A 16632-nucleotide genomic window follows, 5' to 3' on the forward strand; every position below is an offset into this window, starting at 1 on the left:
CTGAAGACCACAACAACAACAAGGGGATGTGGGAAATGGAGAACTGGAAAAAGAAGAGAATGAATGAACTCACACACACACTAACAACTTTTAAAGATCTGACATCTGACATAAACAACGCAGGTACTATATGGGCAATGTCATTTGGTGGCCATGTATGTGTGAGTTGCATTTGCATGAGTGTGTGTGCGTATGTTGTCTAATTGGAGGCCTTTTTTGACAAAAGCTTACTTGTTTGACAGTCTTTTTGTTGTGCCTATCTTTGACTCAACATCTCCACTATATGGTGAGTAGCAATCTATGCTTTTCATAATACTGTCATTATTCCATCCTGGGTTTTACATTGTTTGATAGATGGTAGACAATTTGTCAGTGAACATTTCTATCCTACTGATAGTTTGGTAGTCGCAGCCATAAGTGTATATAGCATTTAACATGTAATTATTACTGGTGTGAGAGCCATCAGTGTTAAAACTGCAATTTTTTCCTTCCTTCCAGCACCTGTGAATCTGATTTACATGACAAACACCATTATTCTCCAGAATGAGACTTTCACTCTGCAGCAGAGTGTGCACTGATATGAAACTTCCTGGCAGATTAAAACTGTGTGCTCGAACGAGACTCGAAATCAGGACCTTTGCCTTTCGTGGGCAAGTGCTCTACCATCTGAGCTATCGAAGCACGACTCACGCCTGGTCCTCACAGCTTTACTTCTGCCAGTATCTCGTCTCCTACCTTCCAAACTTTACAGAAGCTCTCCTGTGAACCTTGCAGAACCTTTTGGAAGTGCTATTTCCTTGTTGACTCAACTGCTTACTGTCCACTGTTCACCTCTGTACAAGGCTACACCTTGAGCAAATATTTTCAGAAAAGGCTTCCTAACGCTTAAAATTATATTATATGTTAATAAACCCTCTCTTTCAGAGATGATTTTCTGTAACTGAAATGTCATGATCTACTGTGATGTGAGAATATGGTGAAATATATTTATCTCCACAAGACATTATTTTACTTTTGAAAACTGAAACTTTGTTCAGAATTTCAATTTCTTTGTTAAAAATCAGTTTACACTATTGAAACTTTGTGCAGAAGTTCAATTTATTTGTTAAAAATGAGTTTACACTACCTCTGAGTCATCAGTATATGCAAGTAACTTCACACTGTATACTTATTTCAGATACAACAGCCATGTAACTAACAGATTGTTTATCATCACTAACTGTGTTAATGTCATGTTTTTAAATTATGCTACTCTTTTGATAGAGATCTATGATCCCACCCATTTTAAGGAACCCATACAAAATCAGCTTGGCAATTCGTATGAGGATAACTTTATATATTTAATTTAAGTTTCTCTGCATTAGTCAATTATAAATCATACAAACTGTACAGTTTAAGATATAATCTCAACTTCAACTTACTGTTCTTTATTTTTTATTGCCTGCAGGGCTGCATTTAAACACAGATCATCTCAGGGTCTCTTATAATCATAGAAGAAATGATATAATTGCTTTTTTCCCTGAGTCATCAGTATTCTCACTGGTCTTATGTGCCCCAGCACGATTCATCTGCTTTGTGATCAGTGCCCGTCTCATTACCTTTGCCTTTATCTGGTTTCCTCTCAAACCACATTATATACTCATTAGATTCTTCATTCCCTCCAACAGATTCAGTAATTCTTCTTCACTTTCACTTGGTATAGCAATGTCACCCAAGAATCTCATCATTAATATCCTTTCACACTGAATTTAAATCCCACTCGTGAACCTTTCTTTTATTTCCATCATTGTTTCATTTCTGGTCTTCCAATCTTAATGTTCCGTCTTGGTTCTTGTAAATATTATGTATTTCCCATCATTCCCTATAGCTTACTCCTATTTCTCTCAAAATTTAGAACATCTTGCCCCATTTTACAGTATTGAATGCTTTTCTATGTCAACATATCCTTGGAGTGTGACTTGATTTTTCTTCAGCATTGCTTCCCATATCGAGGATGATATGAGAACTGCCTCTCTGGTGCCTTTTACCTTTCCTAAATCCAAACTGATCATCATCTAACTGTGGTGTTCAAAAAAAAGTGTTGAATACTTTGAGAGGCAGTAGTACTCATTGAAACAAGAAAAGTAAGTCCAATAAATGTGGGTCCGGAAATGCCTACTTTCCAAGATAAACACATGTTTATTGGAAGAGCTGCATGATGCTTGGTTGTGGACATTAACACAGTCATTGCATGGGTGCTCTGTCAAACGTGTTGGCAGGGTATTATGATGTCTTACTCTCAGTAATCTACCACCATTAGGTGGTCTGCAGTAAGTTGTTTGGTTCGAGTCATATTGTAGGCTACATTAATTTTCATCATGTTTGTGTGCCTAATTGTACAGTACTGTCAACTCTGGGTACATGTCATGGTGTTTACCTTCTTCCAAACACAGATTCACTTAAGTGTTTACTGTTTTTGCACTGGTGTAGTACACTTACATTTTCTTTCTTCCATCATTTGTTAGCAATGGAAGCCTACTACTCAACAAGTGAAGTGGCGGATATGATATTCTGCTATGGTTTAGCAAATGTACATTACCTGCAAGTCCATGCCCACTATGCTGCAAAATATCCACAGTGCAGAGTACCCTCTGATAAGCTGTTTTTCAGACTTTTCCAGCATCTGAGGGCACAGGTACCCTTGCACTTCAGAAGACTGATAGTGGAGACCCCACACACTCTCGTGCCTGACATGGAGGGACATGTGCTAAGTTCGGTGGAAGAAACCCCTGAGTCTAATGTGTGACGATTAGCAGCAGGAGAGGCGATGTCTGACTCTCTTTAGAAAAGAGGAAATCAGCACCAATTCTCAATCAATATATGGGCAGGTATATTTGGCGATAGATTAATAGGGCCATACTGCTACCACAAAGGTTAACTGGGTGCATTATTTGGACTTCGTCATTATTGTATTACCTACCTTACTGGAGGGTGCACCATTGCAGCAACAAATTCAACTGTTGTCCACGCATGATGGTGCACCTGCACACTTTTGTCACAGTGTGCACAAACATCTACCGCAGACATTTTGGGGCCGCTGGATTGGTGGGTGGTGGGGGGGATGGCCCGACACCTTGGCCAACTCATTCCCCAGACTTCAATCCCCTAGACATTTGGTTATGGAAACACTTGAAGGGCTTAGTCAATGCCACACCAACCAACAGTGTGCATGGTCACATCTTGAATTCATGCTACCAGGCACAACAACAACCAGTTAAAGTGTGTGTGTGTGTGTGTGTGTGTGTGTGTGTGTGTGTGTGTGGGTGTGTGTTTGTATTCTGCTCTTGCAGCTGTGAGAAAAAAATTGTGCGTAACTTTATTTGTTAAGGAAATCTTTCTGTCTTTGTGTATGTGTGTGGTTTCTGCTCTTGCAGTTGTGGGTAACAATTTTTGCATATCTTTATTCTAATAAAAAGACATTGTGGGCACCTTAAAAGTTGTCTTAAGATCCATAACATCTGATAGACAGTTTATTTACCCATGATGTCATAAGAAGATCAAGCAACCACTGTCCATGGTTTAGCAGGAAACTCTGACTTCACTCAGTATTATAGTCCGATTCACATATGATGGCAGCTCATACAGGTTGAGGGATGGACAGGGATTACAGAGTTTCCAGTCCCAAGCAACAGTTGTGGTACATGAAAACATGTGCTTTGCACTTGAAAGCATGTACGGCATTCTGCAGATTATGTCTCAAGCTTGCTTATGTAGAATTTGCTGCTTACCAGCACCATCAGTGATAACACCTTGCAACAAATAGAGTGAACATACACTAAATAACTCTCTATGGTCTTGTTTAATGCTCACATTGGCTAAGAAATTCACAGAGTGCTCAGAAAGCTACTGAAAGCTCATTGGCTGTCACAGAATGTGCGACTTAGGTGTGCACATTGAGCCTAAACTTGATCGTCATCATTAAATAGAAGTGATTAGCCAATAGGATTATTTGAAATTCATTTTAAGACTGATTGTTTGGGAAAGTAATATACAGGGTGATTCAAAAAGAATACCACAACTTTAAAAATGGGTATTTAATGAAAGAAACATAATATAACCTTCTGTTATACATCATTACAAAGAGTATTTAAAAAGGTTTTTTTTCACTCAAAAACAAGTTCAGAGATGTTCAATATGGCCCCCTCCAGACACTCGAGCAATATCAACCCGATACTCCAACTCGTTCCACACTCTCTGTAGCATATCAGGCGTAACAGTTTGGATAGCTGCTGTTATTTCTCGTTTCAAATCATCAATGGTGGCTGGGAGAGGTGGCCGAAACACCATATCCTTAACATACCCCCATAAGAAAAAATCGCAGGGGGTAAGATCAGGGCTTCTTGGAGGCCGTCCAGAACTTTTCCCTTTGCACAAACACCCATTCTCTGTAAACTGTTTACACCAACATTTAATACACCACCTATCAGGAGGTTTAACACCATACTTCATTCGAAATGCACACTGAACACCTGTCGTCGATTCACTTCTGCCGTACTCAATAACACAAAAAGCTTTCTGTTGAGCGGTCGCCATCTTAGCATCAACTGACGCTGACGTCTAGTCAACAGCGCCTCAAGCGAACAAATGTACAACTAAATGAAACTTTATAGCTCCCTTAATTTGCCGCCAGATAGTGCTTAGCTCTGCCTTTTGTTGTTGCAGAGTTTTAAATTCCTGAAGTTGTGGTATTCTTTTTGAATCACCCTGTATTTGAATGAATTATAAGTGAGATTTGCTTGGTTATTATGTTCCTTTTTTGTTATCTTGTATTTATGTAATAAGTATGTTTGCTTACAGTTACAGTATCTTTTAAAAATTGAAAAACTGTCGCCCCCCTCCCCTCCCCCCGGACATGACTCTCATACTTTTTCCCTTGTAGGCACTCATAGATATTTTAATAAATCAAATTTAATATCATAATGACTTTGATTGTTTTTTTTTTTTTGAGTCTCATCAGTTCATTAAATCATAAATTGTATATAAAAATAGTGTAGAATTATATAATAAACCATAAATGCCACATTATCGGACTTAAGATTAAAAATTGCTGTAAAGTGTTATTTTTGCATGCTACTTATCATAAAATTTCTCACAGTAGTGCCTACATCACTAGTTCACCCCAGGGGTCTGTAGATCATAAATGCAGACCTGATTGGTTGCACATTTTGATGGAAGATAATCAGATCGCTGTATGTTTCAGCATTAAACACCATTGTTTTACTTGTAATATCCACCAAACATGACATTCTGCATGTCAAAAAATTCTGTCTTTTGTGGGCCACCTAGAGAATTTTTTAAACTGGTGGAGGCATCGTTCAGTTGAGGCCTCTTGTCTTAGGGTTAAGTGTTAATGCGTTCACTTCCAGTACAGCTTTGTGTTTCAAATCTTGAGTTAATTGACAAATTAAAAAGTTCTCTTCAAAAGGCTACACTTATTTGCAGTATATGAAATAATATATATATTTATATAATAGAGGCAAACATTCCACGTGGGAAAAATATATCTAAAAACAAAGATGATGTGACTTATCAAATGAAAGCACTCGCAGGTCGAAAGACACACAAACAAACACAAACATACACACAAAATTCTAGCTTTCACAACCAACGGTTGCTTCGTCAGGAAAGAGGGAAGGAGTGGGAAAGACGAAAGGATGTGGGTTTTAAGGGAGAGGGTAAGGACTCATTCCAATCCCGCGAGCGGAAAGACTTACCTTAGGGGGAAAAAAGGACGGGTATACACTCGCACACACACACACACACACACACACACACACACACACACACATATCCATCCGCACATATACAGACACAAGCAGACATATTCAAAGACAAAGAGTTTGGGCAGAGATGTCAGTCGAGGCGGAAGTAGAGGCAAAGATGTTGTTGAATGACAGGTGAGGTATGAGTGGTGGCAACTTGAAATTAGTGGAGATTGAGGCCTGGTGGGTAACGGGAAGAGAGGATATATTGAAGAGCAAGTTCCCATCTCCAGAGTTCGGATAGGTTGGTGTTAGTGGGAAGTATCCAGATAACCCGGACGGTGTAACACTGTGCCAAGATGTGCTGGCCGTGCACCAAGGCATGTTTAGCCACAGGGTGATCCTCATTACCAACAAACACTGTCTGCCTATGTCCATTCATGCGAATGGACAGTTTGTTGCTGGTCATTCCCACATAGAATGCGTCACAGTGTAGGCAGCTCAGTTGGTAAATCACGTGGGTGCTTTCACACGTGGCTCTGCCTTTGATCGTGTACACCTTCCGGGTTACAGGACTGGAGTAGGTGGTGGTGGGAGGGTGCATGGGACAGGTTTTACAATGGGGGCGGTTACAAGGGTAGGAGCCAGAGGGTAGGGAAGGTGGTTTGGGGATTTCATAGGGATGAACTAACAGGTTACGAAGGTTAGGTGGATGGCGGAAAGACACTCTTGGTGGAGTGGGGAGGATTTCATGAAGGATAGATCTCATTTCAGGGCAGGATTTGAGGAAGTCGTATCCCTGCTGGAGAGCCACATTCAGAGTCTGGTCCAGTCCCGGAAAGTATCCTGTCACAAGTGGGGCACTTTTGTGGTTCTTCTGTGGGAGATTCTGGGTTTGAGGGGATTAGGAAGTGGCTCTGGTTATTTGCTTCTGTACCAGGTCGGGAGGGTAGTTGCAGGATGCGAAAGCTGTTGTCAGGTTGTTGGTGTAATGGTTCAGGGATTCCGGACTGGAGCAGATTCGTTTGCCACGAAGACCTAGGCTGTAGGGAAGGGACCGTTTGATGTGGAATGGGTGGCAGCTGTCATAATGGAGGTACTGTTGCTTGTTGGTGGGTATGATGTGGACGGACGTGTGAAGCTGGCCATTGGACAGATGGAGGTCAACGTCAAGGAAAGTGGCGTGGGATTTGGAGTAGGACCAGGTGAATCTGATGGAACCAAAGGAGTTGAGGTTGGAGAGGAAATTCTGGAGTTCTTCTTCACTGTGAGTCCAGATCATGAAGATGTCATCAATAAATCTGTACCAAACTTTGGGTTGGCAGGCCTGGGTAACCAAGAAGGCTTCCTCTAAGCGACCCATGAATAGATTGGCGTACGAGGAGGCCATCCTGTTACCCATGGCTGTTCCCTTTAATTGTTGGTATGTCTGGCCTTCAAAAGTGAAGAAGTTGTGGGTCAGGATGAAGCTGGCTAAGGTAATGAGGAAAGAGGTTTTAGGTAGGGTGGCAGGTGATCGGCGAGAAAGGAAGTGCTCCATCGCAGTGAGGCCCTGGACGTGCGGAACCTTTTTCACCAGACTCCATCAACCTCCTGACCCCACTGACACCCCGCACCCCTACCTTCTACCTTCACCCTAAAATTCACAAACCCAGTCATCCCGGCCGCCCCATTGTAGCTGGTTACCAAGCCCCCATGGAACGTATCTCTGCCTACGTAGATCAACACTTTCAACCCATTACATGCAGTCTCCCATCCTTCATCAAAGACGTCAACCACTTTCTCGAACGCCTGGAATCCTTACCCAATCTGTTACCCCCAGAAACCATTCTTGTAACCATTGATGCCACTTCCTTATACACAAATATTCCGCACGTCCAGGGCCTCGCTGCGATGGAGCACTTCCTTTCACGCCAATCACCTGCCACCCTACCTAAAACCTCTTTCCTCATTACCTTAGCCAGCTTCATCCTGACCCACAACTTCTTCACTTTTGAAGGCCAGACATACCAGCAATTAAAGGGAACAGCCATGGGTAACAGGATGGCCTCCTCGTACGCCAATCTATTCATGGGTTGCTTAGAGGAAGCCTTCTTGGTTACTCAGGCCTGCCAACCCAAAGTTTGGTACATATTTATTGATGACATCTTCATGATCTGGACTCACAGTGAAGAAGAACTCCAGAATTTCCTCTCCAACCTCAACTCCTTTGGTTCCATCAGATTCACCTGGTCCTACTCCAAATCCCACGCCACTTTCCTTGACGTTGACCTCCATCTGTCCAATGGCCAGCTTCACACGTCCGTCCACATCATACCCACCAACAAGCAACAGTACCTCCATTATGACAGCTGCCACCCATTCCACATCAAACGGTCCCTTCCCTACAGCCTAGGTCTTCGTGGCAAACGAATCTGCTCCAGTCCGGAATCCCTGAACCATTACACGCACAACCTGAAAACAGCTTTCGCATCCCGCAACTACCCTCCCGACCTGGTACAGAAGCAAATAACCAGAGCCACTTCCTAATCCCCTCAAACCCAGAACCTCCCACAGAAGAACCACAAAAGTACCCCACTTGTGACAGGATACTTTCCGGGACTGGACCAGACTCTGAATGTGGCTCTCCAGCAGGGATACGACTTCCTCAAATCCTGCCCTGAAATGAGATCTATCCTTCATGAAATCCTCCCCACTCCACCAAGAGTGTCTTTCCGCCATCCACCTAACCTTCGTAACCTGTTAGTTCATCCCTATGAAATCCCCAAACCACCTTCCCTACCATCTGGCTCCTACCCTTGTAACCGCACCCAGTGTAAAACCTGTTCCATGCACCCTCCCACCACCACCTACTCCAGTCCTGTAACCCGGAAGGTGTACACGATCAAAGGCAGAGCCACGTGTGAAAGCACCCATGTGATTTACCAACTGAGCTGCTTACGCTGTGACGCATTCTATGTGGGAATGACCAGCAACAAACTGTCCATTCGCATGAATGGACACAGGTAGACAGTGTTTGTTGGTAATGAGGATCACCCTGTTGCTAAACATGCCTTGGTGCACGGCCAGCACATCTTGGCACAGTGTTACACCGTCCGGGTTATCTGGATACTTTCCACTAACACCAACCTATCCGAACTCTGAAGATGGGAACTTGCTCTTCAATATATCCTCTCTTCCCGTTATCCACCAGGCCTCAATCTCCGCTAATTTCAATTTACCGCCGCTCAAACCTCACCTGTCTTTCAACAACATCTTTGCCTCTACTTCCGCCTCGACTGACATCTCTGCCCAAACTCTTTGCCTTTGAAAATGTCTGCTTGTGTCTTTGTATGTGCGGATGGATATGTGTGTGTGTGTGTGTGTGTGTGTGTGTGTGTGTGTGTGTGTGTGCGAGTGTATACCCGTCCTTTTTTCCCCCTAAGGTAAGTCTTTCCACTCCCGGGATTGGAATGACTCCTTACCCTCTCCCTTAAAACTCACAGCCTTTCATCTTTCCCTCTCCTTCCCTCTTTCCTGACGAAGCAACCGTTGGTTGCGAAAGCTTGAATTTTGTGTGTATGTTTGTGTTTGTTTGTGCGTCTATCGACCTGCCAGCACTTTTGTTTGGTAAGTCACATCATCTTTGTTTTTAGATATACTTTTCCCACGTGGAATGTCCCCTCCATTATATTCATTAACTTTGTTTTTAAATATATGTATTTAATTACAGAAGGGTTCTTACGGTTTTTTCAGGGAGGAAATAAGACGAAATAGATCAAAAATTAATGAGTTCAACCATTTCTTTGAAATACAGAGACAAGAATTTGAAGAATTAGCTTATCAGGCATTTAAGCATGAAGAATCTACAGAATCCCATGAAAGTCACTGTCAGGATTAGGAGATCCTTTGTAAGTATAGGTTTCTTGTACTGTGCTACAACATATATAATTTTTGTTGTAGTAGAAGAGTATAAACTTTCTGATTAACTATTGTTCATATAGGGCTACAACAGGTTTTTAAAATGAAGTTTTACTCTCATTTTATTAACAAATAAAAAATCATTTTTGTGTTTAACAGTTGTTTATTACTTTAAACAGTGTGCTTCACATAGGCTGTGATGCAGTACATTTTTTATTACAGTACAGATACATTTCAAAAACAATATAGTGCAACTACTTTTCATGCAAGCTACATATGTAGAATATCTGTTACTGGGTGGCACTTTGTGTGATTGGTGATTATTGAGAATGCACGACATTAACAATTCCCAGACCATGATACACACAAACAGTGATGTGTTTCCTTTTAGTAACTCGCTGTGTCATTTCCAACAAAATATATATCTTGCTTTCAATTTTTGCGGCTATTAACACTTTGATCTCCAACATTTTGTGCATAACATGTACCATAATGTCTGGGCATTGCAACTTTTGGCTGGCAGTAACTCTACTGCTATCAGTCCAGCCGAGGACAAGTACGCAGCCTGTTAAAAGGCTGATTTTTACAGCTGTTGTGTTGTACACGATTGCGTTATACCCTTATATAAGCGAATAAAGATTATTATGGTGGCCTAAGAGATCAGCCAGTGAAATACTGGTACTTAAGAGATGAGTAAATTAAGGAATGCAACAGGGAATTTAGGCTGATTCCTTTGGAGTATTAACGTATGTTTAGCACGCATTTGAATTATACTGTTGCTTTATTCACAGATTACTTCGCTATGAATGATGGTCCTACACATACTTTACACAGTGTTACAGATAGAATCTGAATTAGTTCTAGCAGATCAGTTGCAGGCAAATGAACAGTATATTATATCACAAAGTTGCACTACATTCACAGTTCAAATTCTCAAATTGGAAACTGATACATAGAAGGCAAATTTCTGAATAGTAGTTTAGGCTACAGCAATGATCCTACACAGCCCCCAGGCCTTTTTAGACCCTCTTACCTCCATGGCACCAACCAGCTAAAGACCATGATGTCTTCCTTCCATGCTCTGTCATGAGTTGTGTTACATGACACTACTCCAGTCAAAATAATATCCATGTACTTAACCATCATTCATTTACAAACTTTTTTTTAATATTCAAATACTTCAGCTAAATACATTACCCAATTATGTACACAGTTATTGTGATCACATACTATCATATTTTCTTATCACTGTCTTTATTTTAACACATTGCACAAACCAGAACAGAATTCACTTGTCAAAACAACTGCTTAGTTAAATTTCCTTATATATTAGAAATGTGTGCTGGCCCAAGACTCGAACTCAGGACCTTTGCCTTTTGTAGGTAAGTGCTTTACCGAATGAGCCACTCAAGCGTGACTCACAACTAGTCCTCACAGCTGATCAGTGTAGTTTCCCTGTAAACATTAAGGATCTGTTAATTGTTCTTGGTTCTACTGAGAGGTGTTCAAAGAAGTTTAGTTATCTCCATTGAGCACTTATAGCTTTTATGAAAAATTATATTTATATTAATAAAAACGATTTTATTCTTTATATACCACTGATAAAAATAGAGTGAAATTGTGACATCAATTATATACTGATCTATGCATTAGTTGCCTTTTCTCAAAACTGTTTGAACTGCTAATGAGAAGAAATCCAAGAGGAAGAACGATTATGATGTTCTTCAGTCCCACAATTTCCATAACTCTAATTGCTACTTGTCTCTGTCCTGCAAGTATCTCTACTCGGTTACCTACCACTCATCCAATTATCTTTATACTCTTCATTGTTTCACACTGGCCCTCTGTCATTAATTTCATTTATAGGTGATAGGAGAGGATGCCCTATAGCTTCCCCACAATCCTAAATCTTTTATATCACCATGTGCAACATGCCACCCCTCATATTTCTCTTTGTCCTGTATCTCATCCCTTTCCTTACTGTAACTCCTTGCCCTAGGTCTTGCTTTCCATTCTCTCACAGTGAATGTTGTTGTTGTGGTCTTCAGTCCTGAGACTGGTTTGATGCAGCTCTCCATGCTGCTCTCTCCATGCTACTCTATACTGTGCAAGCTGCTTCATCTCCTGGTACATACTGCGGCCTACATCCTTCTGAATCTGCTTAGTGTATTCATCTCTCGGTCTCCCTCTATGATTTTTACCCTCCACACTGCCCTCCAATGCTAAATTTGTGATCCCTTGATGCCTCAGAACATGTCCTACCAACCGATCCCTTCTTCCAGTCAAGTTGTGCTACAAACTCCTCTTCTCCCCAATTCTATTCAATACCTCTTCATTAGTTATGTGATCTACCCATTTAATCTTCAGCATTCTTCTGTAGCACCACATTTCGAAAGCCTCTATTTTCTTCTTGTCCAAACTATTTATCGTCCATGTTTCACTTCCACACATGGCTACACTCCATACAAATACTTTCAGAAATGACTTCCTGACACTTAAATCTATACTCGATGTTAACAAATTTCTCTTCTTCAGAAACGCTTTCCTTGCCATTGCCAGTCTACATTTTATATCCTCTCTACTTCAACCATCATCAGTTATTTTGCTCACCAAATAGCAAAACTTCTTTACTACTTTAAGTGTCTCATTTCCTAATCTAATTCCCTCATCATCGCCCTAGCTAACTCGACTACATTCCATTATCCTCGTTTTGCTTTTGTTGATGTTCATCTTATATCCTCCTTTCAAGACACTGTCCATTCCGTTCAACTGCTCTTCCAAGTCCTTTGCTGTCTCTGACAGAATTACAATGTCATCAGCGAACGTTAAACTTTTTATTTCTTCTCCATGGATTTTAATACCAACTCTGAATTTTTCTTTTGTTTCCTTTACCGTTTGCTCAATATACAGATTGAATAACATTAGGGAGAGGCTACAACCCTGTCACACTCCCTTCTCAACCACTACTTCCCTTTCATGTCCCTTGACTCTTATAACTGCCATCTGGTTTCTGTACAAATCGTAAATAGCCTTAGCCCTTCGCTCCCTGTATTTTACCCCTGCCACCTTCAGAATTTGAAAGAGCAGTGAATATTATATTTACTTATCCCACTGTTGCTCTCCCAGACAAGACTTCCAAGTGCTGTATTGAAACTGAGGAAATGTAAGATACATAGCTAATGAAATGAAAGAAAATTGCTCCAAACTCTTGATAGGAGAGACAAAATGCTTCAAGTTAACTATGAACTAACAGAGGAGATCTGAGTTTCATTGTATCAACAACACTCAAAATAAGTCACAGCATGCAATCTGAAATGAAATGTGTAGAAGAGAAAGGATGAAGAGGATTATCAGCTGCTTTCTTTTAAAGGAACCATCGGGAATTTAGGAGAATCACAGGAAACCTAATCTGGACAGCCAGGCTGAGAATTGAACTTTTGCCCTCCCACATACAAGTCCAGTGTCTTACCCTGCTGCCTTCTCACTTTGCAAAGTATGCAGAAATGCAGAGGGAAAAGTGAGGAAAGGATGAAGTAGGTAGGAGGAATTGGATTAGGAGTCATTACTTTCAGGTTCCAACATTCATACTTCCAATCATGGAGAAGTACTGTAAATTGACTATTTAGCTGATATTACACTGTTCCCCATCTATCTGGTCTTAAATTATTCTGGATTTATGCTTCCTGTTTTGCTTACTAGTACCCTTCACAATGTTCTTCACCTCCATTCCAAATCTGTACTCTTTTTCTGTCTCTCTGTCAAAACCTTTTCTAATTCAGTAAATTCAAGGGAGGGAGATGATGAGCTCTGGTGCCATGTTCAATCACATGCCAGATATGTTTGATCGGTTTCAGATCTGGTGAATTGGGGGACCAGTTCATCCAGTGGATTTCACCACTGTGTTCCTTGAACCACTCCATTACACTCGTGACATGGCACATTATCTTGAAAAATACCACTGCCATTGGGAAGTGTGATCATCATGAAGGGGCATACGTGGTCTGCAACCAGTGTATGATACTCATTGTCCATCATGGTGCCTTCCACGAGCTCCACTGGACCCATGGATGCCCACGTGAATGTTCCCCAGAGCACAATGGAGCCACTGCCAGCTTGTCACCTTCCCACAATAGAGGTGTCAATAGATTCGCGCCCTCCCATCAGCATGCTGAAGAAGGTATCAGGATTCATGAGACCATGCAACACTCTGCCAATGTGCAATGTCCAGTACCAATGGTCACGTGCCCATTTCAGTCATAGCTGGTGATGTTGTAGTATTACCATTGGCAAATGCATGGGTCATTGGCTGCGGAGGTCCATCGTTAGGAGTGTTCAATGCAGTGTGTGTTCAGGCACACTTGTACTCTGGCCAGCATTAAAGTCTGTTGCTAGTTCCACCACAGTTCACTGCCTACCCTGTTTCACCAGCTTGCCCAGGCTACGAGATCTAACATCTGTAGTGAGATGTGGCCAGCCAATCCCATGACAACTGGATGTGGTTTACCATGGTGTCACCATGTGTTGAAGACACTCACCACAGCTCTCTACAATCACCCAAGTTGTACAGTTTGTGAAATGCTTGTGCCAAGCGTCCAGGTCATTACAATCTGCCCTTGTTCAAACTCAGATAGATCGTGCACCTTCCCCATTGTACACACAGACAGCACAATCCTTGTTACTACATGCACTATGTGTGTGTCTGACTAGCAGCCTCTTTTCACGAGATGCTGCTGCTATTGCCTGGATGGGTTTACATCAATAGTAGGTCAGTGGCCATAATGTTCTCATTGATCAGTGTATATATCTGAGGTGTCATAGAGTTCATCCCATCCATCTCTTTTGAGTGTGCACCAGGTGCAACAGCAGCCAGATAATAGTATGTGTCAGACAAACTCCAGTTGGCTGCAATGCTCAATTATCTGACATGAATGAGAGGGGATATCATGTTCTTTCAGAATACAATGAAAACTTAAATAACATTGTACTAAAGATACGCATTACTTGTGGTTTTGCTAGCAGTAAGAATATGAATGAAAACATGAATAATTTTGTGAAATTGCAACATATTAAAGTGTCTATGTATGCAATTAAAACATGATGTTGGGGGGGTGGCAAGATCCAGACAGAGCATGAAATGTGAAGCAGTCACCTCAGTTAACAGTGTTGGCTCCAGAGCATGCTGTGCCAATGAGCAATTGACTTGGCCTTTGGGTAGACTACAGTCCAGATTTGACCACTGACATTGATGTGTACTTGGTCAGTTGAATAGGACATACTGAGTGGGCACAAGCACCAAGTCATGAAGATAGCACTGGCAGAGGGTCAGAGTAGGAGATTTTGTAATTGTTTAGGAGACAGAATACTGTTGTATTAGAAATGGGAAGGATTTTAGGGAGAATATCTCTCGTTTTAGAGTATAAAAGATAGTCTAAACCCTGGCAGAGTACATGAGGGCATTAGATAATAAATAAGGTGCTCCTGTACAGCTGGTTAGAGGATGGGGTTGAATCATTAGGAGTATTAAAGGATATGATATGAGAGGTCTGCTTGTTGATCTAGCATATTATTACTTGAGTGGCTAGAAAGTGGACTTCTTTTCTCAAATATTACCATCACTGCTTTTTTGCATCAGTTTGTAATCAGGTTTTTTGGTTTACCATCTTTTTAAGGAAAATAGTGTTTTTTGTGCTTTCGGTCTTCACTGTACTGCATCTTTGAACTTCACATCATTTTAAAACATAATTTCTAATGCTGAAGGAAATGAACTAATGATCACATCAAAGGTAGTGAAAGCTCATGTCTCTTTTAATGTCTACTTGCACAGTCCCACTAACTATAAACACACATGGGACAAACAAAGAGAAATGTTTGTATAACTTTTGTTTTGTGTAGTGTATAACTCTTCTTCCAGTATTTGGTTGTAATAAATATAATCTACAATCTCAGTTGCCATGCTAAGTGCTACCAGTCAGTATTTTTTCCATTGCTGTTAATCTAAATACTGAGATTGGATAATTCTATATATTATGGCATACTACTTTATTATTTGACCATCTTAGCCTGTTTACGGAGCATATTTCCTAGTAGTGGTAGCCCAAGCATGATATGTCACTATTAGTGCTCCATCATGGAACAGTGTGTCTTGAAGACTTGTGTATTCTGACGGTGTGCACTGATGATATCAATTGATTGAAACCATCCATTGGAATGCAATACTGAATTTTGTCTGGGGCATAACATGTCCAGTATTTACAAGTGATCCTTAGCAAGGAGAAAAGTTTCTCTGTTGCCTATATAGAAAGTTCAGAAGTTACTAATAACAATGAAAGTATGTCTACCTGCATGGATCCTTGCATTATATGTAAGACTGACTACTATTTATTCATTCATTCATTATAAATTCTATTTTAGTGGTCATGTTGTCTAGAAAGCAGCTTATGCATAAGACACTGGACAAGTCAGTTTATAAGTATACAGGAGAAGGTGTTGATTTCTATTCATACTTATTTAAGATTACAACAAGTCACTTCATACATTAAGTATTTATACAGCACACTTCATATATTTAAATATTCTTCAGTTCTGAAGAGCCCATCGAGAAGAAGAACACTCACGTGTGTAACAAGCCAAGGTATATAATAAAAAAGGACCAGGTAATTGTAAGAACTTAACATGTACACTGTATTTTTTTTTTTAAATGATGACTATACTGCTTAATGCTGTTGATGCTCATGCTAACTAAATTTAGTCATGCAAATTAGAAAGAAAGCTACTACTGTGAAAAGGCTACTGCCTCCTCTGTTAGATTAAACAACTGTTTTTATCTTCTATTTGTAGATTATAGCCTATTGATATTTTTCAAAGAAAATAGTTTCTGCTTACAGTACATTACTATTATACTTCTCATGTAGATTTACAATCCTTGAATCTAGATCTTTAGAGAAATTGTAGAAAGATTGACTGCTAAGTTACATTTAAAAAAAAAAATTCT

General features: G+C 40.6%; 1 protein-coding gene across 1 annotated transcript in view; it reads left to right on the plus strand.

Annotated features, from left to right (window-relative positions):
- The window catches only part of LOC126474813 (dynein regulatory complex subunit 3-like), an 88653-nt gene extending 72248 nt beyond the window's left edge, over positions 1-16405 (plus strand). The window contains exons 10-11 of the mRNA XM_050102286.1: positions 9477-9631; positions 16222-16405. Coding sequence (XP_049958243.1) covers positions 9477-9621 — 145 coding nt within the window. The 3' untranslated portion in view covers positions 9622-9631; positions 16222-16405. The remainder of the gene's footprint in view (positions 1-9476; positions 9632-16221) is intronic.
- Positions 16406-16632: the final 227 nt, after the last annotated feature.

This window comes from Schistocerca serialis, chromosome 4 (genome assembly GCF_023864345.2).
Source record: "Schistocerca serialis cubense isolate TAMUIC-IGC-003099 chromosome 4, iqSchSeri2.2, whole genome shotgun sequence".
Taxonomy (NCBI): Eukaryota; Metazoa; Arthropoda; class Insecta; order Orthoptera; family Acrididae; genus Schistocerca; species Schistocerca serialis.